This window comes from Callithrix jacchus, chromosome 16 (assembly GCF_049354715.1).
Source record: "Callithrix jacchus isolate 240 chromosome 16, calJac240_pri, whole genome shotgun sequence".
In the NCBI taxonomy this organism is placed as follows: domain Eukaryota; kingdom Metazoa; phylum Chordata; class Mammalia; order Primates; family Cebidae; genus Callithrix; species Callithrix jacchus.
Genome location: NC_133517.1, coordinates 62685034 through 62703149, shown reverse-complemented (window position 1 = coordinate 62703149; position 18116 = coordinate 62685034). Strand labels below are relative to the sequence as shown.

Below are 18116 nucleotides of genomic sequence, written 5' to 3'. Positions count from 1 at the left end.
CAAAGAACGGAGCTTTGCAAGAGCCCCTCTAGAAGTTCTTCCCACATTAGTTCACATGGCTTCTATCTGAGACATCATCCATTTTTCTGAGTCCATATACATTCAACCCCAGAGGCAGGCACACAGATTGTCCACAGTTCTGGACTCAAGCCATCTCTGTGAAGCTGCCCTCTTTAGAAAGCAAGGCACTGACTGCTCAGCAGGGAAGTGGGCCATGGGGAATATGGGTGTCACAAAGCTCCTGCCCAGAGGTCATGACTCACACAGGCTGGGTGGGAAGAGGGAGGGCGCTGAATTGCAAGGCCCTTGGCATCAAGCAGGTTCTGACTCTCAGTGCCCCCTGCAAACTTTCCTCCTCTACCCCCACACAAAGAGTCTCAAGTGTGTGCTACTGGTTGAGATGCAATTACACATAACTTTCCTCCTCACTCCTGCTTCCTCTAAATGGGAGAGGACAGGTCTGCTCACAAGGCCTGTGAGGGGCTGAGCCCGCATGGACACGCCCACTATTAGCTGATGATGAGGAGAAGTCATACATACTAACTGCTGCTCCTTATTCACCACTAGCTTCAGGTGCTGCACCTTCTCCGTTTCCACTATAACTTGCAGAACTTCCTAACTTCTCGAAAACTTAATCTTCTGTCAGGAATGTTTCTCCGAGAACCCTGAGAATGGCCAGAGGGACTTATTAACCAAAACATTTTTTGTCTGGAATATCTCCTTGTTAATGGTGCCGACAGATGATCAATAGCCAGCCTATTTAGAAATACCGGTCTGAATATTCCCAGGCAAGAGCCACTGGATTATTAGTGTGGCTGGTGAACCCTGCAATGGGACACAGACTGCTATGTTTTGGGCTTCCTCACAGGAGACTGGCTGCTGTCCTTTATCACAGAGTGTTGTGAGCATGTTTGCAGCGGTTCCTCGTGTGCTATATGTTTTCTCTGTCTGTGGGGACCTAATTACACTGCCTGGATGGCATCTCTGATCCATACACCTGCTGCATCTGATAACCACTCAGTGAAAGATGTCTGGACACGACAGACAAGATGCATCTCACTTTGCACATCCCGAAGGATCCTGTATAAATCAAAGCTTTGCAATTTGAATCCGTGTTCCAGGTTTATGGGAACAATTGGAAAATGCTATAAGATGATATAGACTTTTTTCTTAACCATGTATGTTAGAACAACAGCTGCCATTTATTGTCTTCTGTGTGCCAGGCTTCAGCTTAGGTGCTGTATTTAACTTCATCCTCACAGGCCCCCTTGTAACCAACGTATTTCTCTTCATTTGTTCAGATAAGCAAAATAAGGCCTGGAGAAGTAACATCATTGGCTTTAGGTAATGCAGCCAGTAAGTGCTAGGGCTGGGTTAAACCCACACTTGTCTGACAACGAGCTCATATTTTTCACACTGTTGAATACTGTCACCTCCTTTCATTTATTCATTCGTTCATTCATTCACTTGCCAACCAGACACTGGAGGACACCTACAGGGGGCCAGCTACGGGGATTTCAAAGACACACTCTTATTTGAGCATATCTATAATTGGGCACTTATTGTGACTTCTGGTTTGGAAATGTGGATTTTCTAGGCTTCTGCTATGTTCACAGAGCAAATCAACATCAACAAGCGGGTTGGGAGGTGTCCTGCCCCCCACCCCACGCCAGCCCCCTTACCATCTCCAGTCTTGCTTGAGTTGGGAGGTTCAGGTGTACTCAGAGGCCTAAGGGGAATAATAATCTCATCAACATTAACCCCTTCATCCATGTGCTTCTCTGAAACATGGGAGAGGAGTTCCGACTGATTTGGTGAGAAAAGGTTACAACATTTACACATAAAGATGGCCGTGTTTTCTGTAAAAAAGAAAAAAGAAAGAAAGAAAGAAAAATACGTTATTTCATCTCAACGTAAACAATTATTACTTCTAATTGCCAAAGAAAATACCGAAAGCTGCCCCTTCTGAGCCATCACCAGCCTCTACCAGATTGTGTCCCTCTGGCAGTCACCTCCACAGTAGGCCACCACTTCCATCTTCAGGGAGTTCCAGGGGCTGGAAAGTTCTTTCTTCAGTATCTGTTTCTTCCTTTTTTTTTCTTTTTTTTTTTTTTTTGATAGAGTCTCACTCTGTCACTCAGGCTGGATTGCAGTGGCATGGTCCCAGCTCACTGCAACCTCTGCCTCCCTGGTGCAAGCAATTCTCCTGCCTCAACCTCCAGAGTAGCTAGGATTACCGGTGCGTGCCACCACACCCAGCTAATTTTTGTATTTTTAGTAGAAACAGGGTTTCACAATGTTGGCCAGGCTGGTCTTGAACTCCTGACCTTGTGATCCACCCGCCTCAGCCTCCCAAAGTGCTGGGATTATAGGCTAAGCTACCATGCCCAGCCTTTTCTTCAGTATCTCAAACCTCAGTTCTTCTGAATAGTGTGTAATATGAACCTTCTTGTTACCCAAATCTACCCAACAGCCCAGATTCCAGGATAAGTGAAAAACAAATACGCAACTTGAAAAACTAAATCCTACCCCTGAAACGAATGAACTGCACATGGATGGCCATTAAGTAGTCATGCTAGACTCTCTCAAATTAGGTGCAAGGAAAAATTAACCAAAATAGCATTTCTCAAGAGTCAAGTACCTTTCAATGAAAGGATGGGAATTTGTTGCCTTTTAAAGCCACTTAATTCCTATTTAAAACATCATTGTTCAAAAATTTACCAATAGTTCATTATGTTCATCCCATTATACTAGGCAGGAAGATGTGATGAGAGAAATAAATCACTCATTTTTTAGACTGATAAAATACTGACAGGTATATAAACAATGTTAAATTCAGGATTAAATAACAATTAAGTCAGATCTTTGTATTATTATCTTTACACCTAGACTGAAAGGAAGTAGCTTTGTCCACTGAAAAGGACAATGGCTTTGGAGCCAAAAGACTCAGGTTAAATTCCCAACTCTAGTCCCTAAATGCTCGAAAGCTGGGACCTCAGAGAAGCAGTCATCTGTCTGGAATCCATAGGAACTTTGGGGACATGGCTACTCAGCAGCAAGAACCCAGCAGGCACCCAGAAAGCACAGCACTGACGCGGCAGAGCTCTGCACCCACAGTGTGCTCTCGCCCAGCAGCCGGATGGCTGGCAATCCACCCCCAGCTCCCCTTGACATCCCCTCATCAGCCTCCTGGGGACTCTCAACACTGTCTGGAAGTCATATGCTACTTCCACGGCATTGACTGGTGATGCTGTACAGATACATGGCAATCACACAAGCTCTGTGCTTCCTGGTGATGGTGAGCAAGTATCTCATTCTTCTCACTCCTCACTCTCAACAGCTGACCGTGCTTCTTATCTCACTGGAAGCAGCCAGAAAACAACTGCCTCTACCACCCCTTCCAGCCCACCTGCGTCTTCTGCCGTCTCCCTCCTTGCTCCTGCAGATGTGAAGGTGGGCACAGTGAGAGGGACACAAGGTGTGCGGGTGAGGGCAGGGGCCCACCCCAGAGCAGGGCTATCATATCTCTGATATTGCCTGGAATTGCTGGCTCATGGAGATACTAGAAGCAGACCAGCACTTCACTTGTGTCATCATTGCTTTCAAATTCTCTAAAGATAGCGCATCCCTGATTCCCTGCAATGGGACGCTGCAGGAAGATGCTCGCACAGCCCTGTGTGGAAAGGTCACTAGGCAAAGGACACATGATGGTTTGTGTGTGTAGAACCCTCCCTCTCTGATGATCATTCTTCAGGTCAATTCTTCCCTCTGTACTAGATCCTTCCATTGGCCTATAAAAATTACACTTATTCTCCCATATTAGAACAAAAACATCTCCTGATCCCCACTCCCCCATCCCATTTCTTTCTCTACTCTTTACAGTAAAACTCTCCAAACAGAAAGAGGAAATTAGGAGGAAAGGCAGTAAGTAGGCCAAGCCGTCCTTGCTGACGTGAAGATGGAGTCCTTGCAAGGCACTGGGGACCCAGGAGCGAGCCCCTCTCTTGATTCAGAAAGGCTTTCTCCATGAACTAGCAGTGAGGTAATAACCTAAGAGAATTCTTTCCTACAAGCAACACTGAAATCAAAATTTAACAAAGCAGAACATTGCTTCATCAATGAAAATCTCTCGTGAATACTGCCAATCAGTGTTTCTTCCAGGAAATGTTTTATACCTAAGGAACCCAACATGCTTCCCAAACAAGAAGAGATTAGAGCAACACATTTTTCTTTATATGAGGCCAAGTTGTTTTCAGTGTGCTTCCTGCTAATCCTACAATAATCTGATGATTTAGGCAGAAAGGGGTTTGTAATTCCCAGTCCACAGGTGAGGAAACTGAGGCTGAGAGAGGAAAAGCAACTTGCTCAAGTCATCATGGGCAATAGGAAGGGACCAGATTCTCTCCTACCTACATTTGACAAGAGTTTTGTTTAGTTATAGCCCAAGAGCTGAGGTCCTCCAGGTTACAGCTAAAATACTTAGGACTCTACATCCAGCAACATCAGAAATAAAACTCATTACAGAGAAAAGCATAATCCCAAAAGCACATATCAACTTCAAATGCGTTCATTTCAGGGTCCACTGAGCAGTGACCACAGGTGGGCCCCAACCCAGGCACTGGAGACAGATGAATCGGGCATGAGGCCCAGGTCCTGCCACAAGAGGAGGCCACCATCTCACTGGAGAGACAGACATGTCACAGAATAATCTCAAGTAATGGTTTTTACTGAAATTATTTCCCAATACCTCTAAGTATTCCTGGTTCCCAGGGTGCTCTCAGTAAAATGGGAATTCTGTGACATGTAATGGAGCTGAACTTCTGAGGACCACAGGAGTATTACAAGAGGTCTCCTAGTTCAAAGGCATCGATGGGCATTTGGGTTGATTCCAGGTCTTTGCTATTGTAAACAGTGCTGCAATGAACATTCATGTGCATGTGTCCTTATAGTAGAACGATTTATAGTCCTTTGGAATATATACCCAGTAATGGGATTGCTGGGTCAAATGGCATTTCTATTTCTAGGTCCTTGAGGAATCGCCACACTGTCTTCCACAATGGTTGAACTAATTTACACTCCCACCAGCAGTGTAAAAGTGTTCCTATTTCTCCACATCCTCTCCAGCATCTGTTGTCTCCAGATTTTTTAATGATTGCCATTCTAACTGGCGTGAGATGGTATCTCAATGTGGTTTTGATTTGCATTTCTCTAATGACCAGTGATGATGAACATTTTTTCATATGTTTGTTGGCCTCATGTATGTCTTCTTTTGTAAAGTGTCTGTTCATATCCTTTGGACAGGGAAAATGTGGCATATATACATCATGGAATATTATGCAGCAATCAAAAACGATGAGTTTGTGTCGTTTGTAGGGACATGGATGAACCTGGAGAACATCATTCTCAGCAAACTGACACAAGAACAGAAAATGAAATACCGCATGTTCTCACTCATAGGCGGGTGTTGAACAATGAGAACACATGGACACAGGGAGGGGAGCACTACACACTGGGGTCTGTTGGGGAGAATAGGGGAGGGACAGCGGGGGGTGGGGAGTTGGGGAGAGATAGCCTGGGGAGAGATGCCAGGTGAAGGGGAGGAAGGCGGCAAATCACATTGCCACATGTGTACCTATGCAACTATCTTGCATGTTCTTCACATGTACCCCAAAACCTAAAATGCAATTAAAAAGAAAGAAAGAAAGAAAAAGGCACACCAAGCACTGCCTGGAGATGACATAAACAAACCTATTTTGCATTTGTATGTGACAGTGCTGGAGACTACTGGAAATAAACTGCTGCTCAACTGTTCCACACCACCAGAAGCCTGAGGACCCGGGTGGCACCAGCCTTGGCCATCTGTTATGAATTTGCATGACAGATGTGTCTGTGTGCTCAGCTCTCTCAGGCAGGGAGACTGGACCTGGAGCTCCTGAGGTGGAGGCAGAGACAAACACGGGGACCTGAAATGACTCTCACATAACAGAAGGCTCTGCCATATGATGCAGGCCATAAGAGTGGAGTGGATCCTGACCTCGACAGGCTGCCATAAACAGGAGAGGCTCCTCAGCCAAGGGACAGCCAGAGCTTAGTGCTACAGGGCAGTGAAACTCCAGGAAGGATGGGTGGGCAGGAGACCTGCAGGCTCAGGCAGGAAACACTCCAAGTGCCACAGAGACAGGAGTGAGGGAAATGAGTGGGCCTGCTGACAGCACAGGGACAGAGATCCAAAGGCCCAGCACAGTCACTGAGCAGGCACTGGCAGCTCCTGAGAGAGCCAGGAGTCCACCAGCAGAGCAAAGGCAAGGAGAAACCGTGTCTGCAAGGGCTGGCCCCAAAGGAGAGGCCCCACATGCCTGAGCTGCGCCCGCTCCCCTGCGTGTCCACCCACTGGTCTCTGCATGGCCTCATCACATGGCTCTCCCTAGAAAGTGAGGTCACTGGAAACAGCATCTGGCTAGCCTTGGTCACCTCGGTGCTCCTGGAGGACAGCAAGTGGCCATGGCGGAATGAGGGAAGGAGAAGGAAGGAGTGCATCGGCACAAGACGGCGGGACTGACACCAAAGAGCCTGTCCAGGGATGAGAGCAGAGATGAAGGCCTGGACACAGGTCTGCAGAGGAGTCGGCCAAGCAGGCATGACACCATCACTGACCAGACATGAGCAACAACAGAGACAGGGGAGACAGATGTGCCCCTAATGGAGCAAGGACAAGTCTGGTGGGCAGGATCAGGTGGTTTTGGGCGGGACGTCAGCATGCAGATGCCTGCTAGGAGCAGGCAGTGCAAGATGGGGTAGGCTTCAGGTATAGTGGGGCAGAGAAACGGGGTCAGCACCCAAGGAGGAGCATCAAGCCTAAAGATGGAAGTGTCAAGAAGCCAAATCCTTCCAAAGGCCCTGTCTCAGTCCATCCAAGTAGCTATGACCAAATGCCACACTGGGTGGCTTATTAACAGAACTTTAATCCTCACAGTTCTGGAGTCTGGGAAGTCTGAGATAGAAGTGCTGGCAGAATCAATGCCGCATGAGGGCTCCTTCCTGGTTCATAGCCAGCGCCTTCTGGCTGTATCCTCACATGGTGGAAGGGGCAAGGTAGTTCTTTGGGGTTTCTTTTATAAGGACACTAATTCCATTCACAAGGGCCCCATCCTCATGACCTGAGCATCTCCCAAAGGCCCCACCTACTAGACCATCACATTCAGGGGTAGGTTTTGATTTGTGAATTTTACAGGGAAACAAACCTTCAGCTCATAGCAAGCAACAAGCAGAACACCCAGTTCTTAGTGACAGAGAAAGCCCTTAAGGAGAAGGTGGAAGAGAAGAAGGGCTGCTCCTGAAAAACACAGCAAGAATGGGGAGGGCAAGCATTGAATCCAGCCATGAGGAAGACACTCAGAAAGTGAGATTTCCCTCACATGGTCACAGAGTCGCACAAGGTGGCTGAGGTCAAGGAAAGGATGTTTAGAAAGCAGGCACCCTCATCAGGCTTGTGGAAGGTCTGCTCTAACAAAAGGAAGCATCTTCTGGCCAACTGGGTGACAATGGCCACCACCAAGCATGCACTGGCTACACTGGGCAAACGACTTTGACCAGCTGACAGTCCTCCAAGCCTTTGAGCAAAAAGCCAGCATCTATATTAAAATTACAGAATAATCAGAGGTCTGCTGAGCAGGGAGGAGAGCATGCAGAGACAGTGTGCAGAAAGTGTTAAAAGGGCAGTGTAGAGGCAGCCCAGTGTGACCTAAGCCTCCACATCTCTCTGGCCTGCAAGGCAGCTTCTTTTGGGTCATCCGCCCACAGAGGTCTGCTCAGAGGTTTCCAGGGAGCCTGGCTTTCGTAACCAGCCTTATGCCCAAGACCATTTCTCCCTGCCAAGTTGCTCTGCAGCACAGACACGCACACACAGACACTCATGCACAGACACACACAAGGGTGGAGTCTGCAGCTCTCATGAACAAATACTGCCATGGCAAAGGAGCCAAGAGCCTCAAAGACACTCGTTCATAACTCCTGATCAGTGGTTTTCCTCCTTGAGATCCTGCCTTCGTGATCATCCAAGATGAGGGCAGGGATTGTGCACTAAGATATTCAATGCACGAGTATTTATAATATCAAGTTCCCAGAAGCAACTGAAGTGCTTAGCAGTGGACAAATCCAGACACTCACAAAACGAATTACGATACAGCCACTGAAAATCATGTTTCAAAGAATACTGAATGGCACAGGGAAATGCTCCCAGTGAACACCAGTTTTAAAGAATGGAATACACAGCTATTTTATATGAATATAATTTTGTTATTCATGGATAGACACTATTTATGAATGGATAGAAGGAAGGGGAGCCATCCAGGCTAAAAGAAAATAAACCAACATTTTCACTGTGAAACTTAAAAAAAAAATAACTTCCGCTAGTAATCCCAGCACTTTGGGAGGCCAAGGCAGATGGATCACGAGGTCAGGAGTTCCAAACCAGCCCAGCCAACATGATGAAACTCTGTCTCTACTAAAAATACAAAGAATTAGCTGGGTATGGTGACATGCACCTGTAATCCCAGCTACTCAGGAGCCTGAGGCAGGAGAATAGCTTGAACATGGGAGTTGGAGGTTGCAGTGAGCCAAGATCATACTATTGCACTCCAGCCTGGGCAACAGAGAAAGACTCTGACTCAAATAATAATAATAATTACTTCTGTATTTTCTACAATGAGTCCAAATAACATTTAAAAATCCGAAAGACTGCTAGACCTACTAAAAGCAAGGTAAAGGAGAACACAGCGGATCCAACACGGTTCAGGAGGATCTGCTCTAAGCTGCTCAGGAAACGATGGTGCCTTATTCAAGTCCATGTCCCCAGCCTAGCACATGATAAGTGTTCAACTAGTGAGGAAGCTGAGTCACACACTGCAAATCATGAAGACTGTGAGCAAAGGAAAGGGGACGCCTTGGCTGAGGTGCCTGGGAAGTTATGGGAAGAGGCACTTGCATTGGATCTTGACCGGTAGCCAGACTTGCACAGGTGGTCACGGGAGGGGATCCCCAACTCTAGAGTACACCAGGCATGGGCTCTACCCCCCACCCCACCCCCACTAACATTCCCTCCTTCAATCCCCTACCTCTCAGCTGGCTGGCCCATGATCCCCAATCTACAATACAGGACGGAGGTTGAAAGAGAGAGGCTGACCTCCCCTCAGCCAGGGATGTGCAGAGTCGAGCAGAATTCAGATCTCCCTGACCCAGGCCTGGGGCTCCACAGTGCCACATGGGCTGTCCAGGGTCAGCACCAGTAAAGAACATAAGGCCACAGAGAGCCCACCGGACCACAAAACTCCCCATGGGAGAAGTGGTCGTGAGCACAGGGCTGGTCCTGACAGCCAGGCTCCCCAGCTGGGCTCTATGTGGCTCCTAGCATTTCAATTTCATATGTAAAAGCAGCCTGTTCCAAAAGCCCAGAGCAGAGGGCATGGTGTACCCTCTTCAACAGAACATATGCGTGCCTCCCAGGCCTCCCACGGGGAGGGTCACTGCACTCACTGGGGATGTTTGTAAAGCAGTGAATAAATGGCAAAATGCCAAAGCTCGCAGAGAGAGCGCCGGTCAGGCCGCGGCCCCCAAATATTAAGAACTGTTGATCCGCCAACACAACAACAAAGGGGGCACTTTTGTTTTGTATAGTGGACGGATATGAAAAAGTGTATCTTGTGCCCTGAAATACAATCACAATTATGTTGTCAGCTAATCCTGATGAAGATGCTATAATTTGGATGCATTTTTAGGCCCGATTACTGAGCACTCATCCTTACCAAAAGAATTCAAAGGGAAAATGACATATTCCACACAAAGAAAATGACAAAAGTTTGGGGTTTGAGCATTCAATTTCTAGTAACTATCTGCCAGGTTTTAGCCAGCTACTCTGCACTATTCCAAAGGAAAATCTTAAAATAACTGTACGAATAAGTCCTCATTTCTGACCTCTGATTTGCCAACATTCCCAGCCAAGAACAGCCAGATCCTATCTGCAACCTCTGACATCCCTGCCTGCTCTAGGACCTTGAGACAAGAAAGGTGTTTTGGCCCAACTCCTCCCAGAAGGCAGCTGTGAACTGGAATATGGGTTCAGAGGCCCCAGGGGGAGACTGAGCCCCTTGCACTTAGGGAGGGTTCCAGGGTGCAGCAGAAGGTGGCCACGGCTCTGGCCATGGACCACAGACATGATCAGCTGGAGCTGGACTGCTCTGAGGGACCCCTCCCCAACTTTCAGGCCCACAAGGAAAGGGGTGAGGAGGGTCAGTTGAGTCTTGGGCTGGAATCATGGATGCTCACAGCCAGCCAGATCTCAGGATGTTCTGGCACCCTGCACGCAAGGCAGAGCGTCCTCCTCCTCCTCATCTCCTCCCCCTGCTGCTGTCCTCTGTATGTCCACCTGCTGGGAGTCTCAAGGGTAGGATGAGTAGAACAAGGTAGGGTTCAGGCATTATGGGTCCCCCAGCCCTTACGCCAGCTTTTAACATGACCATTATTGTTTATTACCTAAGGTACATAGGAGTACATGCTCATGGTAACAGTAAACAAAACAGCAGTCTACAGAATGCAGACAGCCCCCACCAGCCCCTCCGAGAGTCAGAGCATCACTGAGCACAGTGTGGTGCCTGTATCCTTCCAGACCTTTTGCTGTGCATCAGAGACACAGACAGATGGACAGGAGAAGGGGGAAGAATATCACCCTCATAAGCAGCAAAACCTTGTACAAACCTCCCCAACTGGGGTCCCCCAGGACCCTGTGCCCCTCTATCCCCCTCCGCCTCTCCTGAGGTCCTGTAGGCTGGGCTTGACACAGAAGAACAGCAGAGGAGGTAACTGGTACTGTTGATTTGGAGGGTCTCACAGACCCCAAGTAAAAACTCAGAATACACTATCCAGCAGGTAACAGACCACCCCCTCCCATTCCCAGCTGGGCTAGTTTCAGAGAAGGCCTAGTACAGAGCCAAGACTTCCACCAGCATCCAGCAGTAATGAAGCTATCGCCACCCACTGAAGTCTCCTGGAGGCCCCATGGAGGGTAGTGCTAAGGCACCCTTGCCCCTCCTAGCTACGGTTGGTATCAGCAGCCCAGATGGAAGCCTGAACTCCCACCCTCATCCACCGCGTAATGAGGTGCACTTTTCTCCAGGCATCAAAGAGACTGACTGGGGAAGCTGAACTTCCACCCCCGACTGGCCGTACCCCTTTTTCCCCACCAGAGCAGCGTCAGATGGAGCCTGCTAAAACCAAAGATTTAAATCAGATCCAGACTCTCATAACATAATACCTAAAATGCCCAAGATTTGATCGAAAATCAATGCTCATGATTTTCCAAGAACCAGGAAAATATCAACAGTAATGAGAAAAGACTATTAACAGACACCAGCACTGGGGAGCACAGGTGTCAGAATTAACCTTAAAGTAGGACTTAAAGTAGCCATCACAACAATGCCTTCACGTGCAAGGAAAAACTTGTCTATGACAAGTGAAAAAACACTGTGTCTCAGCAAAGAAATCAGAAATGAAAAGAAAACCCAAATAAAAATTTTAGAACAGAAAAATACAGCAAGAACAAAACCTTCAATAGATGGGCTCAAAGCAGAATGAAAAGGACAAAAAGTAACAGAGAAAAGGAATGAAAATGAAAAGAACAGCCCCAAGGACCTGTCGGACTACAACAAAAGATTAACATTTGTGACATGAGTCCCAAAAGAAGAAAAAGAGAGTAGAACTGGGAAAGTTTTCAAAGAAATCACAGCTGAAAACTTCCCAGATTTGACAAAAGATATAAATCCACTAATTCAAGAAGCTGAGCAAACCCCAGACAAGATAAACCAAAGAAATCCATGCATGCCAAGTGGAACCATAAAAAAGGATGAGTTCATGTCCTTTGCAAGGACGTGGATGAAGATGGAAGCCATCATTCTCAGCAAACTCACACAGGAACAGAAACCAAACACCACATGTTCTCATTCAGAAGTGAGAGTTGAACAATGAGAACACATGGACACGGGGAGGGGAGCATCACACACTGGGGCCTGTCAGGGGGTTGCGGGGGAGGGGAAAGGAGAGAATTAGGACAACTACCTAATGCATGCGGGGGCTTAAAACATAGATGATGGGTTAACAGATACAGCAAACCACGAGGGTTTACATATACCTATGTAACAAACCTGCATATTCTGCACATGTATCCCACGACTTAAAGTAAAATTTTTAAAAAGAGAAATCCATGCCAAAACACATCATAATCAAACTTCTGAAAACTAAAGACAAAGAAAACAATCTAAAAGTAGCAAGAAAAAAAGTCTGTAGAGAAAAACTGTGTGAATGACAGCAGATTTATCATCAAATACAATGGAAGGCAGAAGCAAGCAGCACATTTTCCAAATGCTGAAAGAAAAGAACGGTCCATCTAAAATTCCATGTCCAGTGAAAATGTCCTTCAGGAATGGAGGGTAAAAACCAAGACATTCTCAGAGGAAGCAAACTAGCATAATTTGTCACCAGTAGATATAACCTAAAAGAATGACTAAAGGAAGTTCCTTAAACGGGAAGAAAATATCAAAACGATAAATCTTAGAACATCAAAAAGAAAACAGGGACATATAAAAATACGGGTAAAATCTCATACCAGTTAGAACGGCAACCATTTAAAAAATCTGGAGACAACAGATGCTGGAGAGGTCGTAGAGAAATAGGAACACTTTTACACTGTTGGTGGGAGTGTAAATTAGTTCAACCATTGTGGAAGACAGTGTCGCAATTCCTCAAGGACCTAGAAATAGAAATTCCATTTGACCCAGCAATCCCATTACTGGGTATATGCCCAAAGGATTATAAATCATTCTATTAGAAAGACACATGCATAGGTATGTTTATTGTGGCACTGTTCACAATAGCAGACTTGGAACCAACTCAAATGCCCGTCAATGATAGACTGGATTAAAAAAATGTGGCACATGTACACTATGGAATATTATGCAGCCATAAAAAAGGATGAGTTCATGTCCTTGCAGGGACATGGATGAAACTGGAAGCCACCACTCTCAGCAAACTGACACAAGAACAGAAAACCAAACACCACATGTTCTCACTCATAAGTGGGTGTGGAACAATGAGAACACATGGACACAGGGAGAGGAATGTCACACACCAGAGCCTGTCAAGGGGGTGGGGCCTAGGGGAGGGATAGCAGGGAGTCGGGGGCGAGGGGAGGGATACCATTAGGAGAAATATCTAATTTAGATGACGGGGTGATGGATGCAGCAAACCACCATGGCACATGTATACCTATGTAACAAACCTGCATGTTCTGCACATGTCCCCCAGAACTTAAAGTGTGTGTGTGTATGTATATATATATATATATATACACATATATATATACATGGGTAAATAAATAATTTAAAGTTTGTGTATATACACACACACACACGGGTAAATACACCAGGCTTTCCTCTTAAGTGTTCTAAATTATGTTTGACAATTGAAACAAAACATCTATCTCTGTGGGAGGTGGCTCTCAATGAACACAGAAGAAATATTTACAACAATTATACCATGAATGAGGAAGGGAGTCCTCTCATAACTTCTGCTCTGAAACATTGATAAAGAACCTTCATAACTTGACTCTCAACCCTGGTACTAAATTCCCTTCCCTTCTAACACAGGTTCACCCCAACAATACGATACAAGAGCAACGATCCTCAAAGAAATCAGAGATGACTTGCTCTACAAGAGAAGAGGAGTAAAAATACTGCTATCTGTGCAGAGAGAGAATGGCAAAACTGAGACAGCCATTACTCAGCACAGTTCCTAGGCTTGAAAGAATACTAAGAAACACTGGGCTTAAGGGACTTCAGAATGAATGAAGATGTGAACCATTCCAATGCTGCTGTCATTTCTACATGTTCAACAGACAGGATGCTTCCAAGAACGCTGGAATCGGGGATTATGACACCAAGTCACCTCAGCCATGAACCTTATTCTTGTGCTTTTCCTTCTTGCTGGTAATTTTACATAGCAGGATATATAGCTAGAATAGACTATATGCCAAAAATTTTGATAATGAAGTCTGTGATGTGTTTTTTCTTCTTGAATGTTTTTCTTCCTACCATGATACCAATTATTTATAAGTGATCTGTGTCATTTGAATGTATTTGAATAACCTCAGTATATTTTAACACTATTCACTGATTTGACCTAAAAAAGCACCAAAAGGACATAAATTTTCCCATGTATTTTAGGAACCTAAAGTCAGTGACAGGAAACCCAACATCAAGAATTTGAAGCAGGCTGGGCACAATGGCTCACGCCTATAATCCCAACACTTTGGGAGGCCGAGGCAGGGGGGGATCACCTGAGACCAGGAGTTCGGGACCAGCCTGGCCAACATGGGGAAACCCCATTTCTACTAAAAATAGAACAAAATTAGCCAGGTGAGGTGGTGCACACCTGTAGTCCCAGCTACTTCGGGGGCTGAGGCAGGAGAATCACTTGAACCCGGGAGGCGGAGGTGGCAGTGAGCTGAGACTGCACTCCAGTCTAGGCAACAGAACAGAGCCAGACTCTGTCTTACAAAAAAAAAAAAAAAAGAATTTGAAGCAAAGTCACTTGTGGGGAAAGAATGTAAAAAAAGCACTGTGTAGTTTGGCTAGAGCATAATAATCAGATTTTCTGGCTTTCAAAAACTTGGATTATAATAAAACGAAACTTTGTGCTATTTTTACAATTTTCAGTACAAATAAATGTGTGTGTTGAGAAACAATAAAATTTAACATATTTGAGTACCTTTAAAAAAAATAAGGAAAGTAAAGGGATATATATGGTAAGAAGCTTTCTATACTTCACTCTCACAGATCAAGTGACAACAAACAGTGCTGCATCTTGACTGCAAAGGTAACGACACAAATCTACACATAATAACAATGGACTCAAACTATACACACACACTGCACCCGCACCAATTTATTGGTTTTATGTGGTATGATAGTTACATCAGATGTAATCATTAGGTTGGGATAATGAAGAAACGTTCTAGCAATGAACAATGGTGATGTTTACATAACAACAGTAACGTACCTAATGCCACTAAACTGTATACCTAAAAATGGTTAAAATGGTAAATTTTGTGTTATGTGTATTTCACCAAAATTTTAAAAAATGTAACCGCTTTTGAATAAACTGAGTAAAGGGTATATGAGACTTTTGTATTATCTTTATAACTTCCTGTGAAAATATAATTATTTCAAAATACATATTTTAAAAATAACTGTGGCAAACAAAAAGAGTCTGGATCTTCTGGAACAAATAATAACTCTGAGATCATGTACGCTGCTAGGTGGCTTATCCAGGATCCCATCCAATAGCAACCCCCTGTAAGATACATAAAGCTCAGAAAGGTAGCGAGAAGCAGCTCCCAGGATGCAGCCAGTTCATATGCCCATCTCTGAGTGCTGGTGGGGAGGTTTGGGGTCTGAAGGACTGGCTGTGGACCCCACACCTCTGCCCAGTACCTTCTATACCAGCTGGCAAGGAGGATTGGGGTCTGAAGGGCTGGCTGTGGACCCCACACCTCTGCCCAGTACCCTCCATGCCAGTTGGTGGGGAAATGTCGGGTGTGAAGTGCTGGCTTTTGCCACACCTTCACCCACTGCCTTCCATACCACCAGTACTCATCACCTGCAGTGAGAGCCTCACCAGCCCAATGCCAGCTTCCCCACAGCGACGTGCTACTGGCACACTAGACACTCAGTCAGTGCTGCACGGTCTGATTGCTACAAAATGATTACCCATTTATCAATGCCCTCAAGAAGACAAAACACTACATTATGAGACTATTACATTACTCTGTGTAAAAGCTCTGGTTTAAAAACCTCTTGCTTCTTCTCCTTGATTAGTATAAATCAACCTTTCTGCTTTGCAACTATCTTTTACTTGGATTTATTAACTTTAGAGAGAGTCCAACAGCCAAAACTAAGATCCTATTAAATTCTCTATCTTATGAGGAGATGAGTAGGGTGGCAAATTCTTTCTGAGTTATATTTTGGTTTTCCTGTTTTTCATTTGCCCTTAGGTTATTAATTTCACAAGGGCCAGCAGCTTCCCAACAGGAATGGAAACATTTTAACAACATAAAGCACATCCAACTTAATGAATAAAGTCTCATACATGCAGCTGAGTACAGTTTAAAATATCTTTCATTTCACATTCAGGAAAAGAGAGTCCAGTTTAGAAGAAACATTTTTCTTCCATTTAGCTTATCTTGCAGAACTTTTAATCACGAATAAAGTATGTCATCAACTTCATTCCCATCATCATACTTAGGGAAAACCTCCTGTAACAGAAACCATGGCACCGAAAGAGGAAGAAGCCGATGAGAAGGAAGGTTAAATTAAACTCTCACCATGAGCTGGCACCCCCAGAGGCTCATATGAAGCCTCCTTAATTCTCACAACGATCCTATGAAATAGGTTTTATGATTGTATTTCCTCAAATCTAAGATAACATCTACTATAGGGAGCATGGATATTTTACATACCACTAAAAAAGACAAAAATGCTGCCAAATTGACTCCGACACACTGGTTTCTCATCACACCAACTGTAAGCTGCCTTCTGCTCTCAGAGACACTAAAATCTAAGTCGGGCCGGGCATGGTGGCTCACGCCTGTAATCCCAGCACTTTGGGAGGCTGAGGCAGGCAGATCGCTTGAGCTCAGGAGTTCGAGACCATCTGAGGTACATGTCAAAACCCTGTTTCTACCAAAAACACAAAAAATTAGCTGGGTGTAGTGGCACCTGTCTGTGGTCCCAGCTACTTGAGAGGCTTAGGTGGGAGGATCGCTTGAGCCTGGGAGGCAGAGGTTGCAATGAGAGAAGATCGCACCACCGTACTCCATTGTGGATGATAGAGTGCTCAAAAACTAATAAACAAATAAATAAAGTAAAATGTAAGTCTTTAAATCAATGAAGTTCAGTAACATTTCCATATAACTGGGCAGGTGGATGTGAACTGGGAAAAGCCTGGCTCCCAACCCCAGCCCCTTCCCCTGTAAGGCCCCGTTTCCCCACTCTGAAGGCCATCCATACTCAGGCCGCAAGCCCCGCTTCTGAGCTCACTTCTATGCCAGCATGCCAACCCTGCTTTAAGGGGAGAGGAGATAAACATTTCCTGAGTACCAGAGGCTTTCTCACTCTGTCTCACATTCGATCCGGACAAGCTGGGTGGCTGCTAGCCCTTAAGGCACCTCTGTGAGAACTGGACAAACGCACCGTTCCTTAAGACACTAGCACCCCCTGTCAGTAAATGGTCATAACATATTGAGTTTGTTGGAACAAAACACTTTACAGCCATTTGTGGAAAACTCATAATAAACATACAAATTTACTACAAGAAATGAGCTCCTTAGAAGTCGCTCCCTTGGGGGCACAAAGGATACAAAATAAAGAAAGAAATGGCTTCCTTGTATGGTGTGTAACCTGTGCAGCTGTACACAGTAGTTCTGCTAATATGTCAGGCACAAAGATACGATTATACCATGTTACAGATGAGAAAGCTATAACTTGCCTAAGAATCAAATACAGGCCCGTGTGGTTCCATAGCTACTTGATGAGTCACAAGCAGCTTAAAACTTAGGTAGGAAAGCAGGTCGTATGTGTGCACATCTACATATGAACATACTAACCACATGCCGCAGGACCGTCAGTGGAGAAGGCAGAGATCCCTGTGGGTGAGGCACCTAGGAGAGGTTTGTCAGAAAAGGGGAAGCGGAACTACTCCAGGAAGTGGTCAGACAACTGGAGGAAGGAAGGGAGTGGAAGCCACGCAGCCAGTGGGGACAGAACCAAGAGCCTCTCCTGCCGGAGGAGTCTAGAGTGTGGAGAGAGGACAGCTTAAAGGCAGGGCAGGCGCACTGAGAGCTGCTGCGGCTCCTATGACAGCCCCCCACAGACCAGCACGTGGCCAGGAATTAATGTAAGAAGCTCCTGCCCCCACCCCAGCCCACGAGCAGGAGACCCATCCTGGAGGCCTGGAGACAGGGGGCGGGGCACTTAGGAAGCCTGCCCTATCTGATGGGGCAGCTGCCTCCCAGG

General features: G+C 45.7%; 1 protein-coding gene across 8 annotated transcripts in view; it reads right to left on the bottom strand.

Moving 5' to 3' along the window:
• Positions 1–18116, bottom strand: part of ZFAT (zinc finger and AT-hook domain containing) — a 220046-nt gene that overhangs the window by 173311 nt on the left and 28619 nt on the right. For 6 of the 8 annotated variants that reach the window (XR_013528095.1, XR_013528094.1, XM_035277375.3 and 3 more), the window contains exon 2: positions 1683–1859. Coding sequence is in view for 6 of the 8 variants with exons in the window: in XM_035277375.3 (XP_035133266.1) it covers positions 1683–1859 (177 nt within the window). In the remaining 2 variants the exon portion in view is untranslated. Of the gene's footprint in view, positions 1–1682; positions 1860–2012; positions 17778–18116 lie in introns of those variants that run through there. The other 2 variants (XM_078353139.1, XM_035277374.3) reach the window with 2 other exon arrangements.